Source organism: Nanorana parkeri, unplaced genomic scaffold, assembly GCF_000935625.1.
Source record: "Nanorana parkeri isolate BGI_ZX_2015 unplaced genomic scaffold, ASM93562v1 scaffold1143, whole genome shotgun sequence".
Classification (NCBI taxonomy): Eukaryota; Metazoa; Chordata; class Amphibia; order Anura; family Dicroglossidae; genus Nanorana; species Nanorana parkeri.
Window position 1 is genome coordinate 281,331 of NW_017307411.1, and position 16,156 is coordinate 297,486.

Genomic DNA, 16,156 nt, shown 5'->3' on the forward strand with positions numbered 1-16,156 from the left:
ATCCAACTGTGGATAGGAGAGGGAAATAACATAAGGAAAAGCTGATAATATTTTTGTAAACTTCAAGGCTTGGAGCTTCACCCTCCCATCTGCTGCCCTAGGCACTGGCCCATAAGTATCATTATGGTAAATATAGCCTGTCTTCAAAATTACCTAAATAACAACATGCTTACCTTAAGACCTTTTAGATGAAAAGCTTGCTGAACAGAGAACAGGAAAATAAAACATTTACTTCCTATCCCCTCACACAACCCTCTACTTATTTACTTGACCAAGAGCACTCCACTAACTAATATTGCTCCTCTACCTATTTACTTCACCAAGAGCACTCCTCGAACTAATATTGCTGCAATTTTACATAACCGTACTGACTTACCCAGATGCTAAGAGATCACTAACTGGATTCCAGGCACAAATGAACACTTCGGATTCATGTCCACGTAGCACCGTTGCTTTATTAGGTGGAATTTCCACATCACCATCAATTTCCATTGGTTCTGCATGATTATCTGCAAAACATATAAGAATCTAGTTATGTGTCCAATATCTTACAATGGTTATTTAATGATACTGTCAACTGCTGCTAAGGAAGAGTAATTTGAAATTCTGTCCTGTATCTCTTTTTAATACAATGGAAGCACTAAAGGTAAATTGAATTGTTAAAATTTCAATGAACTGGAATAAGCCCTTTATATTTAACATGCTTTATGGAAGCTTCAAGTGGGATGACATTTGACAACGTAATTACATTCATAAAAAAACTCTACAAAGACAAAAACACTTAAGATTATATTGATTAATCAGAAATATGCTGCAGCTAATGTGGACTGTGGAATAATTGCACTATTGAAATTTCTTTACTCTAAATAAGGGTATCTCACGTGCAGTGCTCGTTACACAAAAACCGCAATGTGGAAAACCAGAGCATTTCTAAGCTCGATTAAAAATAAACAATTGTATTAGGCTGGCTGCACATCAATATGTTGCACAATGTGCAGAAACACTTTACTCAGTGCATTTGGGTTACAGTCATTTATAATGGCACCCAATGCATAAGTACAGTAGGGGATGATGGACACGCACTCCAGTGCACAAGCCTTGTGGTGTGGCACCCTGCTTTAAAAAAAAGCTTTGCGGGTCTAGTTTTCCTTCTATAGCCATGTGTTGACAGTCTTTTCTAAATCAACATGCTACCTTATTGCCACACACATTAATGTGTGCCACTGTAGCGGAATGTATAGGTGTAATGGGGGTCTTTACTTCTAAACTGTGCAACTGTGCGTTATAAAAATAATATGCAACTTAGAAAAAAATGCACATACTGTAGTACACAACTGCACAAGTGCACAATGTGCAGTTATACTGTATGTTTATAAATTACTCTCAGTGCTTCTTTTGCACATTTAGCCACTTCCCGTGGCATAACACACATATGTGCCAGCACAGTAGGTGGGCTTTATTGCCAGCTGTATCCATATATGCATCCAGCCAGCTCGTTGTTCGGAACATAGAGCATGCTCACTCGAGTGCTCCCAGAACGGTGCAACCAAATGCATCTGTGTTCCTAGCTGTAGGTGTGTATATTGTAGCAGCATCTAAGGACTGGGGTAAGAAATAAAACATTAACTAAGCACACAAGTAAACCATTTTACATTTATCAAAACATAAAATACTATCAGCCTTATTATATGTACAGCTATTTTAATTAGCATTCACAAAGGGTAAGAAGCTTTCCTAAAAGACTATTAACAATGTGCAAGTGCACAGGAGCTCTCTGGGTTTTCCTGTCACTTTGGAGTATCGCAGTTACATAATCTTCATTATTTCCAAAAATGTGGACGAATAGCTTTTTTTGTTAGAAAGAAATGCTGGAAGCCGAGCGATGAGTTTGATTTACTAAAGCAAATGAACACAAGCAGGGGTACATTGTTCTTGTACAATTTTATCTACTGCCTATGGCCTTGAAGTCTTCCTAAGTTCCATCAGGCGTGGCCCCCCCTGCTCCTTGGTTCTACCCTGAAAGGATTTTACCACAGTTATGCAGGATTTAATGGGTCGAATAGCAGTCTTGATTGCTGACTCTGACCACAGAGGCTGTAAGCAAAGACCACCTGGTCCCCTGTGGAATCAGTCTTTGATCTGCCTGCAGCCTTAGGAGCCTCTGAGTCTTCTGCCACAGAGGCTTTGTCTAGTGCTGAATCTCAGAAATCCTTAACTGATGATATTGCCCCTGCAGAGTTGCGCACTACTGCAATTACTCCCAGGCTTAGAGGTAATATTGTGGGGTTACTGATGTGTGCACCACTTACAAACTAGAAACATCAGCATGCAGCTTCTACCAGTACTGCTATCTGTCTGGGATTTCTAAAAAAATCCCAAGACCTTTCTTGTGCACCTACTAGTCCCGGATATTCTTAATGGGGACTAAGAAGTAGGTTATTCCCACTATAGATCTGACAGTATCCTATCTTGATAAAGCGCATACTTAAAGATTCTTTCCAAAACTTTGTTTTCTCGCGTTGGTCCTGCATTGCAGTTTGCCCTGACTTTGATCCTAGCCTGTCTAACTATAGAGGAATGGACTAGGGCCATGTGAAGGTATCGTGTTTCTCTCTAAACAGATCTCCTATTTGTGGAGTGTTTTGTGCTAGTCCATATGGAGGACTCATTGGGGTTGATTTACTAACCTTATAAACATGCCACGAACAAGTATACACCTCTCTAGTGTGTTCCCTCCCAGCATGATCTATTGGTGGAATCTATACACCTTTGTAGTGTGTACACACCCAGCAGGTGTGTTGTGCAAAGCCCTGCATGAATTGCAGGGTGATGTTGTGTAAATTAGCTCTACATTGTGTTGCTTGTGTTGATGAATGCAGGAATGTAAATGCATGAGCTAACGATTTTTGTCTAAACTGTGAAGCAGCATTATATATGCATCATGTGCATGATTTTTCCATATATGGCATTAGTGGAAATATGCTTTTAGAGACTTTTTGGTTGATAAATACGTTTTGCTGTGTAAAAATCACACGCACCTAGTGCGTGCGTGTGTTTAGGTTAGTAAATCACCCCCACTGGATCAAATGTGGGGCTGCAGAACAGTCATGCAAAAAGCAGTTGCTACGCAAGTCTTTTAAGGGACACCTTCTTTTTTGGAGCTGTCTTGGATACCCTTATTAAGAATGTTACTGGGGGTAGGAATACTCATGTGCCCCAGCAGAAAAACCCCAGACCTCAGACAATGAAATCTTATCTCCCCTCTGAGGCCAAGAAGAGTTATTTACTGTACTCCAAGGCATGAACCTCAAATGCCAGACCCAAACTAAATACCCAGTTCAGCTGCAAACCTTGGGTTTCCAAATCTTCAAAGCTCGTTGAACAATCCTCTTTAGCATAGAGGCATGCCCCCACAGACGACATCAGACTGCAACTCAAATGCTTGGGTACAGGAGATGGTTTCCAGGGGCTGCAAGCTAGAGTACCACCTCTGCCCCATCCTGGTTTATGTCTTCCAACCTGGCCTGCCTGTGTCACCGCACAGATTAGAAGATCTCCATACAGAGAGATCTCCATACTCCAAACCAGAGTACCCAGAGGAAACCCGCACAAGCACAGGGAGAACATGCAAACTTGTTGTAGATAGTGTCCTGATCGGGATTCAAACCAGGGACCCACAGATGAAGATTTTTACAGATCATCAAGACCTTCTGACAGTTTATCATCCTGCTTCACTGTCACTGGCTTCAACAGCATAGCCGTTGACGCCCTAGTCTTAAGGGACAGGGATATCTCAGAATCTGTGACCCCAGAATGTAAAAAGTCAGAAAGTCTATTTCAAACAAGGTCTACTATTGCACAAGGAAGGCATACTTCATTTGATGCCTTTATACCAGGAATTACTCTGTAGGGTGGAAACTTGCCTTTTTGCAAGTACCATCAAGGGCCAAATCTCATCACTTGTGATCTTGTTGTAGAGACTGCGAGCCTCCCATTCTTTGATTAAGACCTTTGTTCAGAGTGGCTGTCATGTAGCTCCCCCTGAACATTCACACATGACTCTGGGGGATCCAAATTAGGTTCATTATGCATTTCTGAACCTGCTTTTTGAACCTATCTTATTTTCCCTTTTCCACCCTTGCTTACAAGTTTGCTTTTTTCATCACCATCATTTCTGTGAGGCGTGCATCTGAGCTGGTGGCTTTGTCTTGTTTAAGGGGTTATAAAGCCTCCGTTTTAAAAAAAAACCGCTTTAACAGCGTTTTAAACTTACCTCGTTATCGCTACGCGCTCCCGCGCCAAGAATCTGGAACTGCTCTTGCGACCGCAAAGGATCTTGGGGTGGGCGCATGCGCAGTTCGGATTCTCGGCCGGGAGACGAGCAGAGACGCAAGGTAAGTCTATGGACGCATGCACCCGCATGCAGACACCGCTGGATCGGAAGTGCCTGCAAGCAGAGAGGAGTCAGCGCTGGATCAGAGAGCCACCGCACCGCTGGAGGGACAGATGAAAACATCAGGAAAGAAGAAGAAGATCGGATTAAACGACATCATTTAAGATAAGTGCTAACATTAACATGGGCTGGGGGGGATTTTTTTTGAATTTAATGTCACTTTAATAACCATTTTTGGTCTTACATGCTACTTTTTCTTAATATACACTATCATTAACTGTTTTTGGTGGGTTTAGAACCAGATGGACTATTTAAAATTTGCAATAAAAAATGAGAGGGGTATAAGATAAAAGCTTGTGATCTTAATTTTCTTGTTGCTACTGAATAAAGAACACAGAGAATGAATAGTGTGTTATAATTATTATACCAAATAATATCTAAGTGTATATTTGGCCCCTTTACTCATACCATCCTTGCTATTGAAGAAACTAGTATTCCCTGGCATCTTAATGGAAATGGCACGTGACAGTTTACTCACTTATTGCATGTGCCCCATTCTCTTCGCCGTTCACTGTGGCTGCTCCGTTCTTTGGTGTGGTCTGCTGGGTTACAGGTGCTGCTGGGGCAGTGGTGACCGGTGCCGCACTTGGTGCAGATATTGCTGCAGCAGCTTGTTGCTGGGCCAACTTCTCTCTGAAGGCTTGTTGTCTAGTCTGTACAACATCTGGCATTACGGCGTCAATTAGAGATAATGATTCTATAGGCCGACCATCAAACACTGTGCCATCCTAAGAAAAAAACAATAGGTATGATTATTCTTAGTACTGATTGCATTATATATTGTTAACTACAGTAGGGAAATCAAGTAAAAGCATAGATACATTTTGATAAAAGGAATATAGTTGTAGATATTCATTTAAAAAACTTAAAACAAAAAAGAATATAGTTTTATATTAAAACATAGTATTAAATACAATTTCTGTAGTTGGCATTAAGAGATCCAGTAATCGAAGTAATCCAGTAATCGAAAAGTAATATTTTAGATAGGTAAAGTTTGGTGGACTTGTGTAATAAACTTGTTTAACCGATTGGCTTCTTCTATCTCTTGCAGACTCCAGTGAAGAAATCCCTTCACCAAAGTAGCTTGCTTGGGGTTTCCATCCAGATTGGCATTTTAATCTCTTTCTGTTATGTATGTAACAGGAAGCGTGGTAAATGCAGAAAATACAACAGACAGAGTGTGACCCCCTCATAGTTCCATGTACAAGAGTGGTAAACGAGTGCTGATTTATGCACTCAAACACCACTGGAGTCCCTAAGAGACTTTAGAATCTAGGTAATTTTTGTAGCTAGCATCATACTAAAAATTAATTATCAGTTATAGTGGATTGTCTGACCCTTCATTCCCTCATTTTGGCTAACAAAGAAATACACTACCCAGCAGGCAAGTGAAAATATCTTCTTTACAGACGTGGCCCTCTTAGAGATAGTTCTAAATATTAAAGAACTGATGTATTTTATAAAGGAAGCAATTCCATGCATGTTGCTTTCCAAATTGTGCGCTGTTCATAATTTGTACGCAAATTAATTTTTGCTTATAAATATGCGTACATCAGCAATACCACATGCTGATGTCCTGTTTGTTTTAGCCATGTACGCACAAATTATTGCTAGTCAGAGGTATGTTCTCTGCTATTTATGGTGCTAAGGGCAATTGGAAAATTCTAGGTGTAATGCCAGCATGCGGAAAACGTTTCTGTCCCTAGTTATTTGAGCTTTACGTCTGATAATAATACTTGAAATACTAATAGTACTTGATACCTTTAGCATTTGGTATATGATACTGAAGCTTGATGCATCAGACCTAATATATCTTTATGATTTTCAGTACAATGTAGAGTAACCCATAGCAACCTATAAGACATAGTAGATCACTAGCTCATTCTATATGGCTATATACACAATATTTATAAAACAATTTCTACTAACGTGCCAGGAATTTCAGACATGGCTATTGTAAAATTTAGAAGCCCAGATTAAGACTATCAAAGAGTGGAGAATAGTGAGGCAAATTAAGATATTGGACATGTGCTAAGCAGGTACTCACTGAATGTCTGGGGCTGATACAATCTCTGCAACTGATCTAAATCCATTTGGATATTTCTTTGGTGGAAATGTTGCAGTCCAATGATGACCACATCTTTCAGTGTGTGTGGTCATCACATAAGCACTTTAGTTTTCCCTTGTGTAATACAACGGCTAAGCTTTCTCAACAAATGTCTAGAACTTTTAGATCTGACCATATGTGTGTATGTCCATATTTTCACGTGTCCAAATCGTAGTTTGGATGACCTATAGTAAGGGTATATGGAGACCTTACTGTATATGATGGCTAAAGTTCTCTTATCTAAATGGCACACGGTAAAAGAGAATATGTTCATTGTTCAGTGTTTATTGCCCAGCTCACTGTGGGTACCTATGCTGCTACTATCTGGATTTTCTTTTTCTTTTTGATTGCAAGTTTTTGCTGTTGGGAGGTGTCATGCTGAAATTAAATTACATAATTAAGCCTTTCTGCGACTTTTGTACATTAATGTAATTTCCCACCTATTCTCTTAACTTTGGAAAGTAATTATAAAACCGCTATTAGAAAAAATAAATAAAAAACAGCAGATAATTGTGGACAAAAGGAGGCTGATAAGAAAATTACAGTGCTGCTGTTGATAAGAAAACAGTATTCTTTCACAAACATACTTTTTTTCCCTTCAAATGTGATTATATCTTTTTTCCGTGAATCCAATTACATTTCTAATTTAGCAAAAACAAAACAAAAAAATGTGATTTCAAAGACCCTGCCTTTTAACCTATTCACTACAGAATTATGCAACCACCACAAAACAAATGATTCTATTGTCTTGCTAAAAAGCTGATTTCAATGGAAAACAAAAATGTATTCAACATAAATTATAAGTTCTTAAGAGAGGGAATTGATTACTGAGTCTAAGGGTTGTCGAAGCATAACAGAAAATTTTGATCAGTACATGACAGAATCATGTCATTTATTTTAAGTAGTTCAATTTTGACTAGACAATCTAACATTTGATTAAAGCTGGCCTGCTTGAATTTCAGCCTATTCCTGCTGAATCAGCCAAAATTCAACTTGTGAATGGCTCTGTCGGTACCCCCTTATAACCACTTTCCATCTGGCCGTTGTAATTAAAAGCACGTACATGCCACCCAGTGCCACAATGTGCGGTCCCCTCCTTCTGCCGTCTCTTATCCCGGGCTCCACTGTGCTCCGTGCGGGCATTTCGTGAATGGAGATCGGAGGGAGATCAGCAGACGATCTCCCACTGATCTCCTCTCCGGTCTCTGAATGCGGAAGTGATGTGTATTACATCACTTCCATATTCAGCTGTCCTTTTGCCAGCTTCTGTAGGCGAAGAGAAGCTGGTGAAGCAGATCTCTGTTCCATCCGCTTCTTTGCGGGTCGCTAAGTGACATTAGGGGTCTAAAAGACCCCTGATGTCTCCTTATAGAGAACCGGTCACATCCTCTAATAATAAATGTTTCATAACGTAAGGGAAAACAGTTTCTTTTTCTAAATTTTTTCTTTATATAGTAAAAAATGAACACCCCAGTCGTGATTAAATATCAACAAAAGAAAGCTCTATCTGTCTCCAAAAAATGGTATAACATTCATTTCAGTACAGGATTGAATGACTAAATAAATGCCAGTCAAAGTACTGCAGCGCTGAATACTGAAAAATGGCCTGGACAGGAAGGGATTTAACACCCTGGTCTTCAAGTGGTTAAAAATGCCAGTCCAAAAATTAATTCCCAGCCAAACAGTGCCTGCAGCCAATCAGATGCACGCACTTTTCAGGTATTCACCAGCCACTGGAAACGCAGCTGTTAAATACAGTGGAAGAATGTTTTTTCCCCCTGTTGGGGCAAATAGGACAATGCTTAATAGTGGGTTGTTTGCCTTCCTCTGGATCACCTGTGGTACAGGGTTCTGTCTATGGAGGTGTTCTATTCATTTATTTATTTATCTCTTTTTTTCTCTGCCTTCATAACTTTTTTTCAACCCGGTTAACACTATAACTATATTTACATAGTTACATAGTTACATAGTTACATAGTTACATAGTATTTGAGGTATGCATTCTCTCTGCATTCGTTTTTCATTCTCTCTGCATTCCATATACTGCACACTTATATGAATTCTTTTTGACATTTGAGTCACAATGTGCAGTATATATGCTCTTTCAGCTTTCTTTTATTTTATAAGGAATACAAAGAGCAGGGGCGAGCTTTGAATCACTTTCCAACTGAAGTGACATTGCTATTATATTTCAGGATGTTCAGAGCTGGCTGAGCAGGCAATCAGTTATGTGACTCATACAATATAAATGGAATCTGCAATAATACTCAGAACATAATGCAAATCTCCTGTTACAGGTCATCAGCAGAGTCATTTGTGAGAAACAATGTGTAGCTTTACATGGCTTTAGATCAAAACTATCATATACCTACTTGTGAAGTCAAATTAAAATCCTGATAAATTAACTGAATATTAAGTGGATATTAATATGTAACATAAGTAGAACCTATATTGGTTGTTGGTCAATTTAATTTACTTTTGTAAATGTTTACATTATAACTGATTGCTTTTTTTTACTCTTATATTAATTATATAAAACCTTAATTTTAGAAATAGAGATTTAATAAAGTGTTATTTTATGACAATGTATTCACAGAGCATTCTGGGAATACAGCCCAACAGGAGCTGCTTCTTTCAAAACGTCACTTTTAAACTGATACTCCATACAGAGCCCTAGGAACTAGAGACAGGGAGGGGGGTCCCTCCTTTGAGTCATTCACCTGTGTGTTCTGAATAGATTTAAGAAAAGAACTGTAGAAAACTTGCAGTCAGCAAACTCTGAAGCTCCATATGCTATGCTATAATATATATATATATATATATACACCTGCTTAAGAGAAATAACAAATATTTAAAATAATATTAAGTTGGATTTTTAGTCCCGAACTTTAAAATAAAGGAAAAAATTTGGGAATTCATAAAAACGGGAACAGACAAAATCTTGAGCAGTTCCCCATGACAAATCAGCTTTTCCCTTTCATTTTAAAAGCTTATCTGAACAAACTGAAGAGAGAAGCTGTTTGGTTGCCATAGGTAAAACTGTCTGCTCCAGTTTTCATAAATTCCCCCCAATGGGTCTCAATAGGACTTTACATTATATTATTGTTGCAGATCCTTCTTTGGGGCACAGCAAATGCAAAATACTACATTCTACCTTTAATATAACTCTAATTTACAGGTGAAACTCAAATAATTAGAATATCGTGCAAAAGTTCATTTATTTCACTAATGCAACTTAAAAGGTGAAACTAATATATGATGATACAATGCACATTTTAGACATTTATCTCTAGATTGGAGATGTGATGATCTGCTACAAAAGTTACATATTTGTTCTAGTTGTTTCAAAGACTAGCTCATAATTAGAGCTGCACCAATACCGGTTTCTCGGTATCGAGTACGAGATATTTTTTTATTGGTACTTGCCGATACCGAGTACCGATACTGGCATCCCGAGGTAGCGTGGGCCCAGCTTCCCGGCCAATCAGGAAGCCGGGCCGTGGGTCATGATGTATTGTTATTTGCAGCAATATTGTAATTAAGTTCACATTTAGGCAAAAGTAAGACTGCAGATCGGAATCACATTATTTATTCAAGGGTGGTTTTAAGTAAATAGGTGGGGCTAAGTTTTCTTCAACCAAATAATATTTTTGGGAATATATGTTCATTGATGATCATGTTTTGGGTAACACCCTCCGCAGAATACTGTCATCATCATCTAGGCACATGTTCACATAGTGCACATGCGGCATACTCTTGCATTTATATTTTTTTCAATCTCAAACTGGCATTAACATGACTGAGTGTCAAAAATGTGCATTGAACTGAGTGGCTTATTATGTTCTTTGGATGGTGCACCGTCTGAAGGTCCATCCAATGTTAGGAACGTTCACTTGACACCTTTGCACTTTTAATTCCAATTCTTCCAATGGAATTTATCATTTTAAACCACCAAAATGAACTATATCACAATGTTATATTGGTATGAGGAAAGTATAATTGATACACTTTTTCCATCTACACTGCTTTCGTGGGCTACAATAATTTTACTTGCAGTATTGGTTTGTTCTATGATTATTCCTAACACACATCCAGAAATACTGGTATTTTATTTGAGTGCTTATTGCATCCTGATGACAACATGTTGCTATTTGCTATAACTGTGCAAAGAAAATCATCTTGTCTTTAACTCCATTGAGTCTGAAAGATAATTGAACATAATGCTCTATTTACAATTTATGCTAACTTGGTAACCTTTAAGAAAGATGTTAACATTAACTGTAGTTGAAGGCTAATTTAATCACTGGAGATTATGATGCTTAGATGTGTCAACTACCAAACAGCAAGTCAGTCCTAGTAATGGAATTGGTTAAGAATGGTGTAGAAAAATGGCATTGAACTCCAAATATACTAGCTTAAAGGCTGACAGCACATATAAACATGTAATTTCTGGACAAAAATACATTTTTGTTTTAAGTTGTACAGTGGAAGATTTCCTCCCAGTAATGTATGTCTTAGCAACTGCCCACAACAATACCTAAGGCAATATTCACTTTCAGATGGTTTTCCCAGTTGTTTGTTTACACTACATCATGCAAAATCCATCAAGGTGGTATACAACTGTATATGTCTAAACGTAAGTACAGATCGATATAGCAAACTCAAACTAAATCCCACCCTCCCACCTTCTGCTACACCTTCCACTATCTTTCTAAATACAAAATGTGCTCAAAGAAATGAAAACAATTACAAGCAAATACAATGGACAAAAAATATATGTCCAATACTGAAATATTCAACAAGACTGTGTGTGTGCCCATGTGATGTTAACTGCAGTATAGCCATAACTTCATCAATGACAAAGGGGAAGAACTGAATAATGGCTGAGAATTTCCAGTTTGATGCCTTAAAATTATCTGCTGGGGCGATTTTTACCCTAATGGACAACCTGAGTTCAGAGGATATGGGTTGAATAAAGCTGGCAAATAGACTGAGGACATCTAGCAGAAAAATAAGTATGGTGGGGGAAATCTCTGGATTAAAGCTAAATATTGCAACAAAAGCTGGTTTTGGTATTTTATCTGTGTATGGGTTATTCGTTTTAATCTTATTTTTGGTTGAAATTTTGCTTTAAACTCCTAAACTAGCCAAAACAGATGCTATAGGGGACTGCTCTGGTTATGCTCTAGTTTTCTCTGCTCTAGTTTTTCATTAGTAAGCGCACACTTATGACCACTTCAAGTAATATGTGTTGTGTCTCTGCTCTACATTAGATATATATAGTACAGGAAATCCAAGCACCTATTTAACACGCTTATTTCTTGCAACTAATGTAATTGTAATGTCATACTCATGATCCTTCGTTAACATGCGTTCATTTAGTACACTTACTTCATTGATGCTGATTTCAGCTTCCACATACTGTAAACCTTTCTGCAGGATGGAGATAAGGGCGGCAGGTGGCACTAGTGTCCCATTGATGTTAGACTGGCTGATGTGACTTTCAATTCCAAATGTGAACGCAGAATGAGAGAAACCTGAAAGCAAGGAAAGCCAAGCATGACATTCATCAAAATAACACCCCTGCTTAAAAGAAAAAAAAACAACAACAACCAGCTAGAGCAGCAGATTTATAACCAGGCCAGGCACTTTTTCTGCTCCATGGTACCATACACAATAATGTATTTTATATTCTCATTAACATAAGGATTGCACTAGCTAATAAAATTCCCCAAAAATTAAATTTTTTTCCCTTTGAAACACACACAGTTTATTCATCCTGGATATTTCTATGCACAATGTCAGTTTTCCAAATGTTTATACCTGCGCAGGAAATAGGACCATAATGATCAGCAGCACTGTGATTGATTGCAACCTCCTAAAGAGATAAGACTGTGCACCCAGCTATGATTTGATGTGAAATGTTGAGTGACCAGTAGAGCAATCTGGTGACCAGTAGAGCAATCCCTTTAAGGTTCAGTTGAAATGCTTTAAAATGACAATCTACCTTAAAGTGGAAGTTAAGTCTTGTAAGAAAAAAAAATGCTAACAGGCACTTTTTTTATGACAGAAGAGACTATCTAAGTCTCTTCTGCCATAAAAGCTTCTACCTGCCTGTCAGCAATTTTGTTTTGTAAACTGTTCTGTGCATGTGCAGCTCAGTGCACAGGCTCTGCAAGGTTCTTGCCAACATAAAGAAACTCTCATGCGCATGCGTGAGAGTTACATCATCAAAGCACAGCCAGTCAAGTGGTTGAAGAATCAGAACCCAGAAGAAGTCCAGGATGATGATTGAAGGAGCACTGGAGGGGATCGATTTGGCAGACAAGTCTGCCATCATGTGCTTATATGCTGTGCATACCAGCATAATATGAATAAAAGCTCCTGAGGGTTTTTTTCCCTTCACTTCCACTTCAACTAGTGATACAAAATAAGCTTAAGGGCTTGTTCATACCATAAACAGTGCGTTCCACATCGATCAGCTGCTGGAACACACTGTATCGCATCCCAGCTTGCTTCCTGCGTTCAGGGTTGGGAGGAGGTGTGGCCTCCTCCCAACCCTGAGAATTTACTGCACAGTCACAGTTCAGCAGGAGAAAAGATTTTGGGATTCTGAAGTAATACAACTGAGGATACAACTGTCATCATAGCGGGTTAAGTAAGCTCCTAGTTGGGGAGGTTCTGGGGTAGAATAGATTAGGGCACTAGGGAGAGTGGGCTGGGTCCTATATGAATTTAAAGTGAAGTTGTACTTTATCTAGAAAATAAGTAAACATAACCCTTATGCTTCCAAATGAGGAATAACAGAAATGTTTTTAACAATGTAATGCATGTATAAGAGCTAACTAATGAAAACTTATGAAACTGATATGGTTATCCAAAGTCCTAGTGCAAAAAGAAGAAGGCATTGTATAAGCCATTATCAGCAGTCCTAATTCCAACGTAATAAGCGCAATAAATACTGTGGCTCTCTTGAAGAAGACTAATCTGCTTAAAATAACATTTTTTTCTGAGCTTTCCCTGCTATTTGGAAATAATTATATGTCTAGATTTCTTATGAAGCCATTCTGCAACCAAAAACACAGCCTTATGTTTTCATTTGCATATTTCTTGTGCAGCATATAAACTACACTGAGACAGCACTGCTGTGCTATTTCTGGAGAGAAAAATATAAATTAAGGGATGCAGTACTTTACACCGCATTGTTGCTATGATCTGCTTTTTTTTATTCTTAACAGTCATTTGTCTTAAAATGAAAGGGAAACCTAAACATTACTATTTTAGACAATAGCCATGCTAAGATTTTGTTTATCAGTTCTAATTTTGAATATTTATTGAAAAACTCCCTTTCCACTTTCTTATGCATGAAATTCAGCTATCTCATACTTTCCTGAATTTGTAGCACACTGTGGTGTTTTTGGGGAATTTGGTAGTTGGGTGTTAATATATAGACAGAATTCACCACCAGATCAAACGAAACCTAGACATGGGCAGTCATATTGTTAACAAATCTGGCAAAAAAGCAGGAAATCTGGCCATCTAATGCCAATGGAAAGCTACCACATCATGCAGGAGGACAATAGCAGCAGTAGTATTAGACTCTTAAAACACAACAGGAACGTCATACAGCTAATATTTTTCTCCCAAGGTTTTAAAAATGATCAGGAAGGAATTTTTTCCCCCCTGTTGGAGCAAATTGAACCATGCTTTATAGGGGTTTTTCTGCCTTCCTCTGGATCAACACTGGGTAATTGTGGGCATAGTGTTCTGTGTAGGCATTTTTTCCCCTCATATCTCTATAGGTTGAACTCGATGGACTTGTGTCTTTTTTCAACCTGACTAACTATGTAACTATGTAAGTGGTTGTCTTACAGCCTCTATTGACAGGAAAGGCCCACAAATGGCCCAGAAACTGGAGCATATGTAAAGCTACCTAATGCTCTACCTAATACCTAAGACTCTTTCAACTGATCACAAAAAAAACAAAAACATGCTACCTGAAAAAGAAGTTGTCCTGCTGATGTTCTTCTCTGTAAATACAACTCTGCATCCAACACTTGTAGAAGTGTCGGATGCCTGGTTGCCACCTGTGTGCTGTAGTTCCCCATGCTTAACTCTATCTCACTACAGGACACAGTATTAAAAAACTTATTTTACAGAATATTTTTTTTTTAATCCTGATGATAGGGTTGCTTTAAACACAGATTTGTACTGCTCTGTTAATATAAACCAACTTGTATTTCCTTCAATAGAAAACTTCACTAAACCCTATTTGTATATCAAAAAGAAGCATAACTTCACAAACATTTAGAAAGCCTACAACCCAAAGACTTGCATACCTGCAAAAGTCCAGAGCACAAGGAAAGGTTACATTTTTGAGTCTACATGACTATTTGTGGTTGCTCTATGTTTTATTGATTGTAAAGGGTAACAGCTTGAGACTCCTTGACAATACAATTTCTCTGCTCAGTCCTTTAGTGTTGAATCAGATTTTATTAGCATTTTTTTAAACATGTTTCATAACATTCAGTATTGAAACTCAAGAAGGATATAAAAAGTAAAAACACGACATCAAGAGACATGAGTATGTGAATTGAACATTGGCGGTCTGGCGTGGACATTCAAGGGCCGGTGTCTAGGGCGACCTATATTTGGTTACACGATATGTAAAGCTAAGGCATTTCCGGGTTATGCATAATTCAATCACACGCAGCACCTGTCCTTCCCGGCAGCTGCTTGGTAAGGCCCCGCACGCAGCACGGAGCTGTACGCGCAGGCCGATTCGTGTGTGAATGGGGCCGTAATCTGACTAGTTTAATTACGTGAATGGTATTGTCTTGGTCTAGGCACCAAAAAGGACTGATACATCCATTAACAACATATCAGTACATTTGAGCTCATTACGTGAAGTCACTGAGTTTTTGTGTGAGGCTCCTGATGCTGATAGCTAGTGTAAAACTAAAGTAACCCTGTTTAACTAGCATGGACCCCCCATTACTTAACCCTTCCCTATGTGAACACCTAACCCCTAGAACCTGACTTTAATTTTTATCCCCCCACAGCTGAGACATGAGACGCTGGCCATACACTGTTCTATTTCTTTCATTCAACCAGCAGGCTGAATGAAAAAAATAGAAAAGATTGCTCCATCAACCCTTACCGGTGTTGATAGAGGAATCCGTTGCTGTTTCTTTTGTACTCTGACAGCGGCCACCGACCACATTGATCAGCTGTTTACTGGAGGACTGGTCAAAACTTGGATGTATGGCCAGTTTTAACCTGTCCCTTAAAGTGCATATATAGCCAATCTTTTTTTAAATTTTGCGTAGAGTAGAAAAAGGTTAACAAGAGGAAATTTCGCCAAAGTGCGGATAATTCCCCAAACAGGTGTCTCCTATTCAAATTTTCCCTCACCTCCTACTCAGGTGAGACTTCTAAAATGTTGGATTTCCCCATTACTTGACCTTAGCAATGATGGTTACCAGAGGACAAATGGAGAGGGTAAATCTACCCTGCAAAAAGACAGACGGCAATAAAATACAAACATTAAACTAAAGTTTTATATATATAGCCATATGCTCCCCCCCCCCCCACTT

The 16,156-nt window shown here is 38.6% G+C and overlaps 1 protein-coding gene across 2 annotated transcripts in view; it reads right to left on the reverse strand.

The window, feature by feature from the left end:
- The window catches only part of LOC108796648 (F-box-like/WD repeat-containing protein TBL1X), a 133,270-nt gene that overhangs the window by 33,706 nt on the left and 83,408 nt on the right, over nt 1-16,156 (reverse strand). For both annotated transcript variants that reach the window (XM_018568143.1, XM_018568144.1), the window contains exons 3-5: nt 11,952-12,097; nt 4,932-5,181; nt 377-509 (exon numbers count right to left, since the gene is read on the reverse strand). In XM_018568143.1, the coding sequence (XP_018423645.1) occupies nt 377-509; nt 4,932-5,181; nt 11,952-12,097 (529 nt within the window). The remainder of the gene's footprint in view (nt 1-376; nt 510-4,931; nt 5,182-11,951; nt 12,098-16,156) is intronic.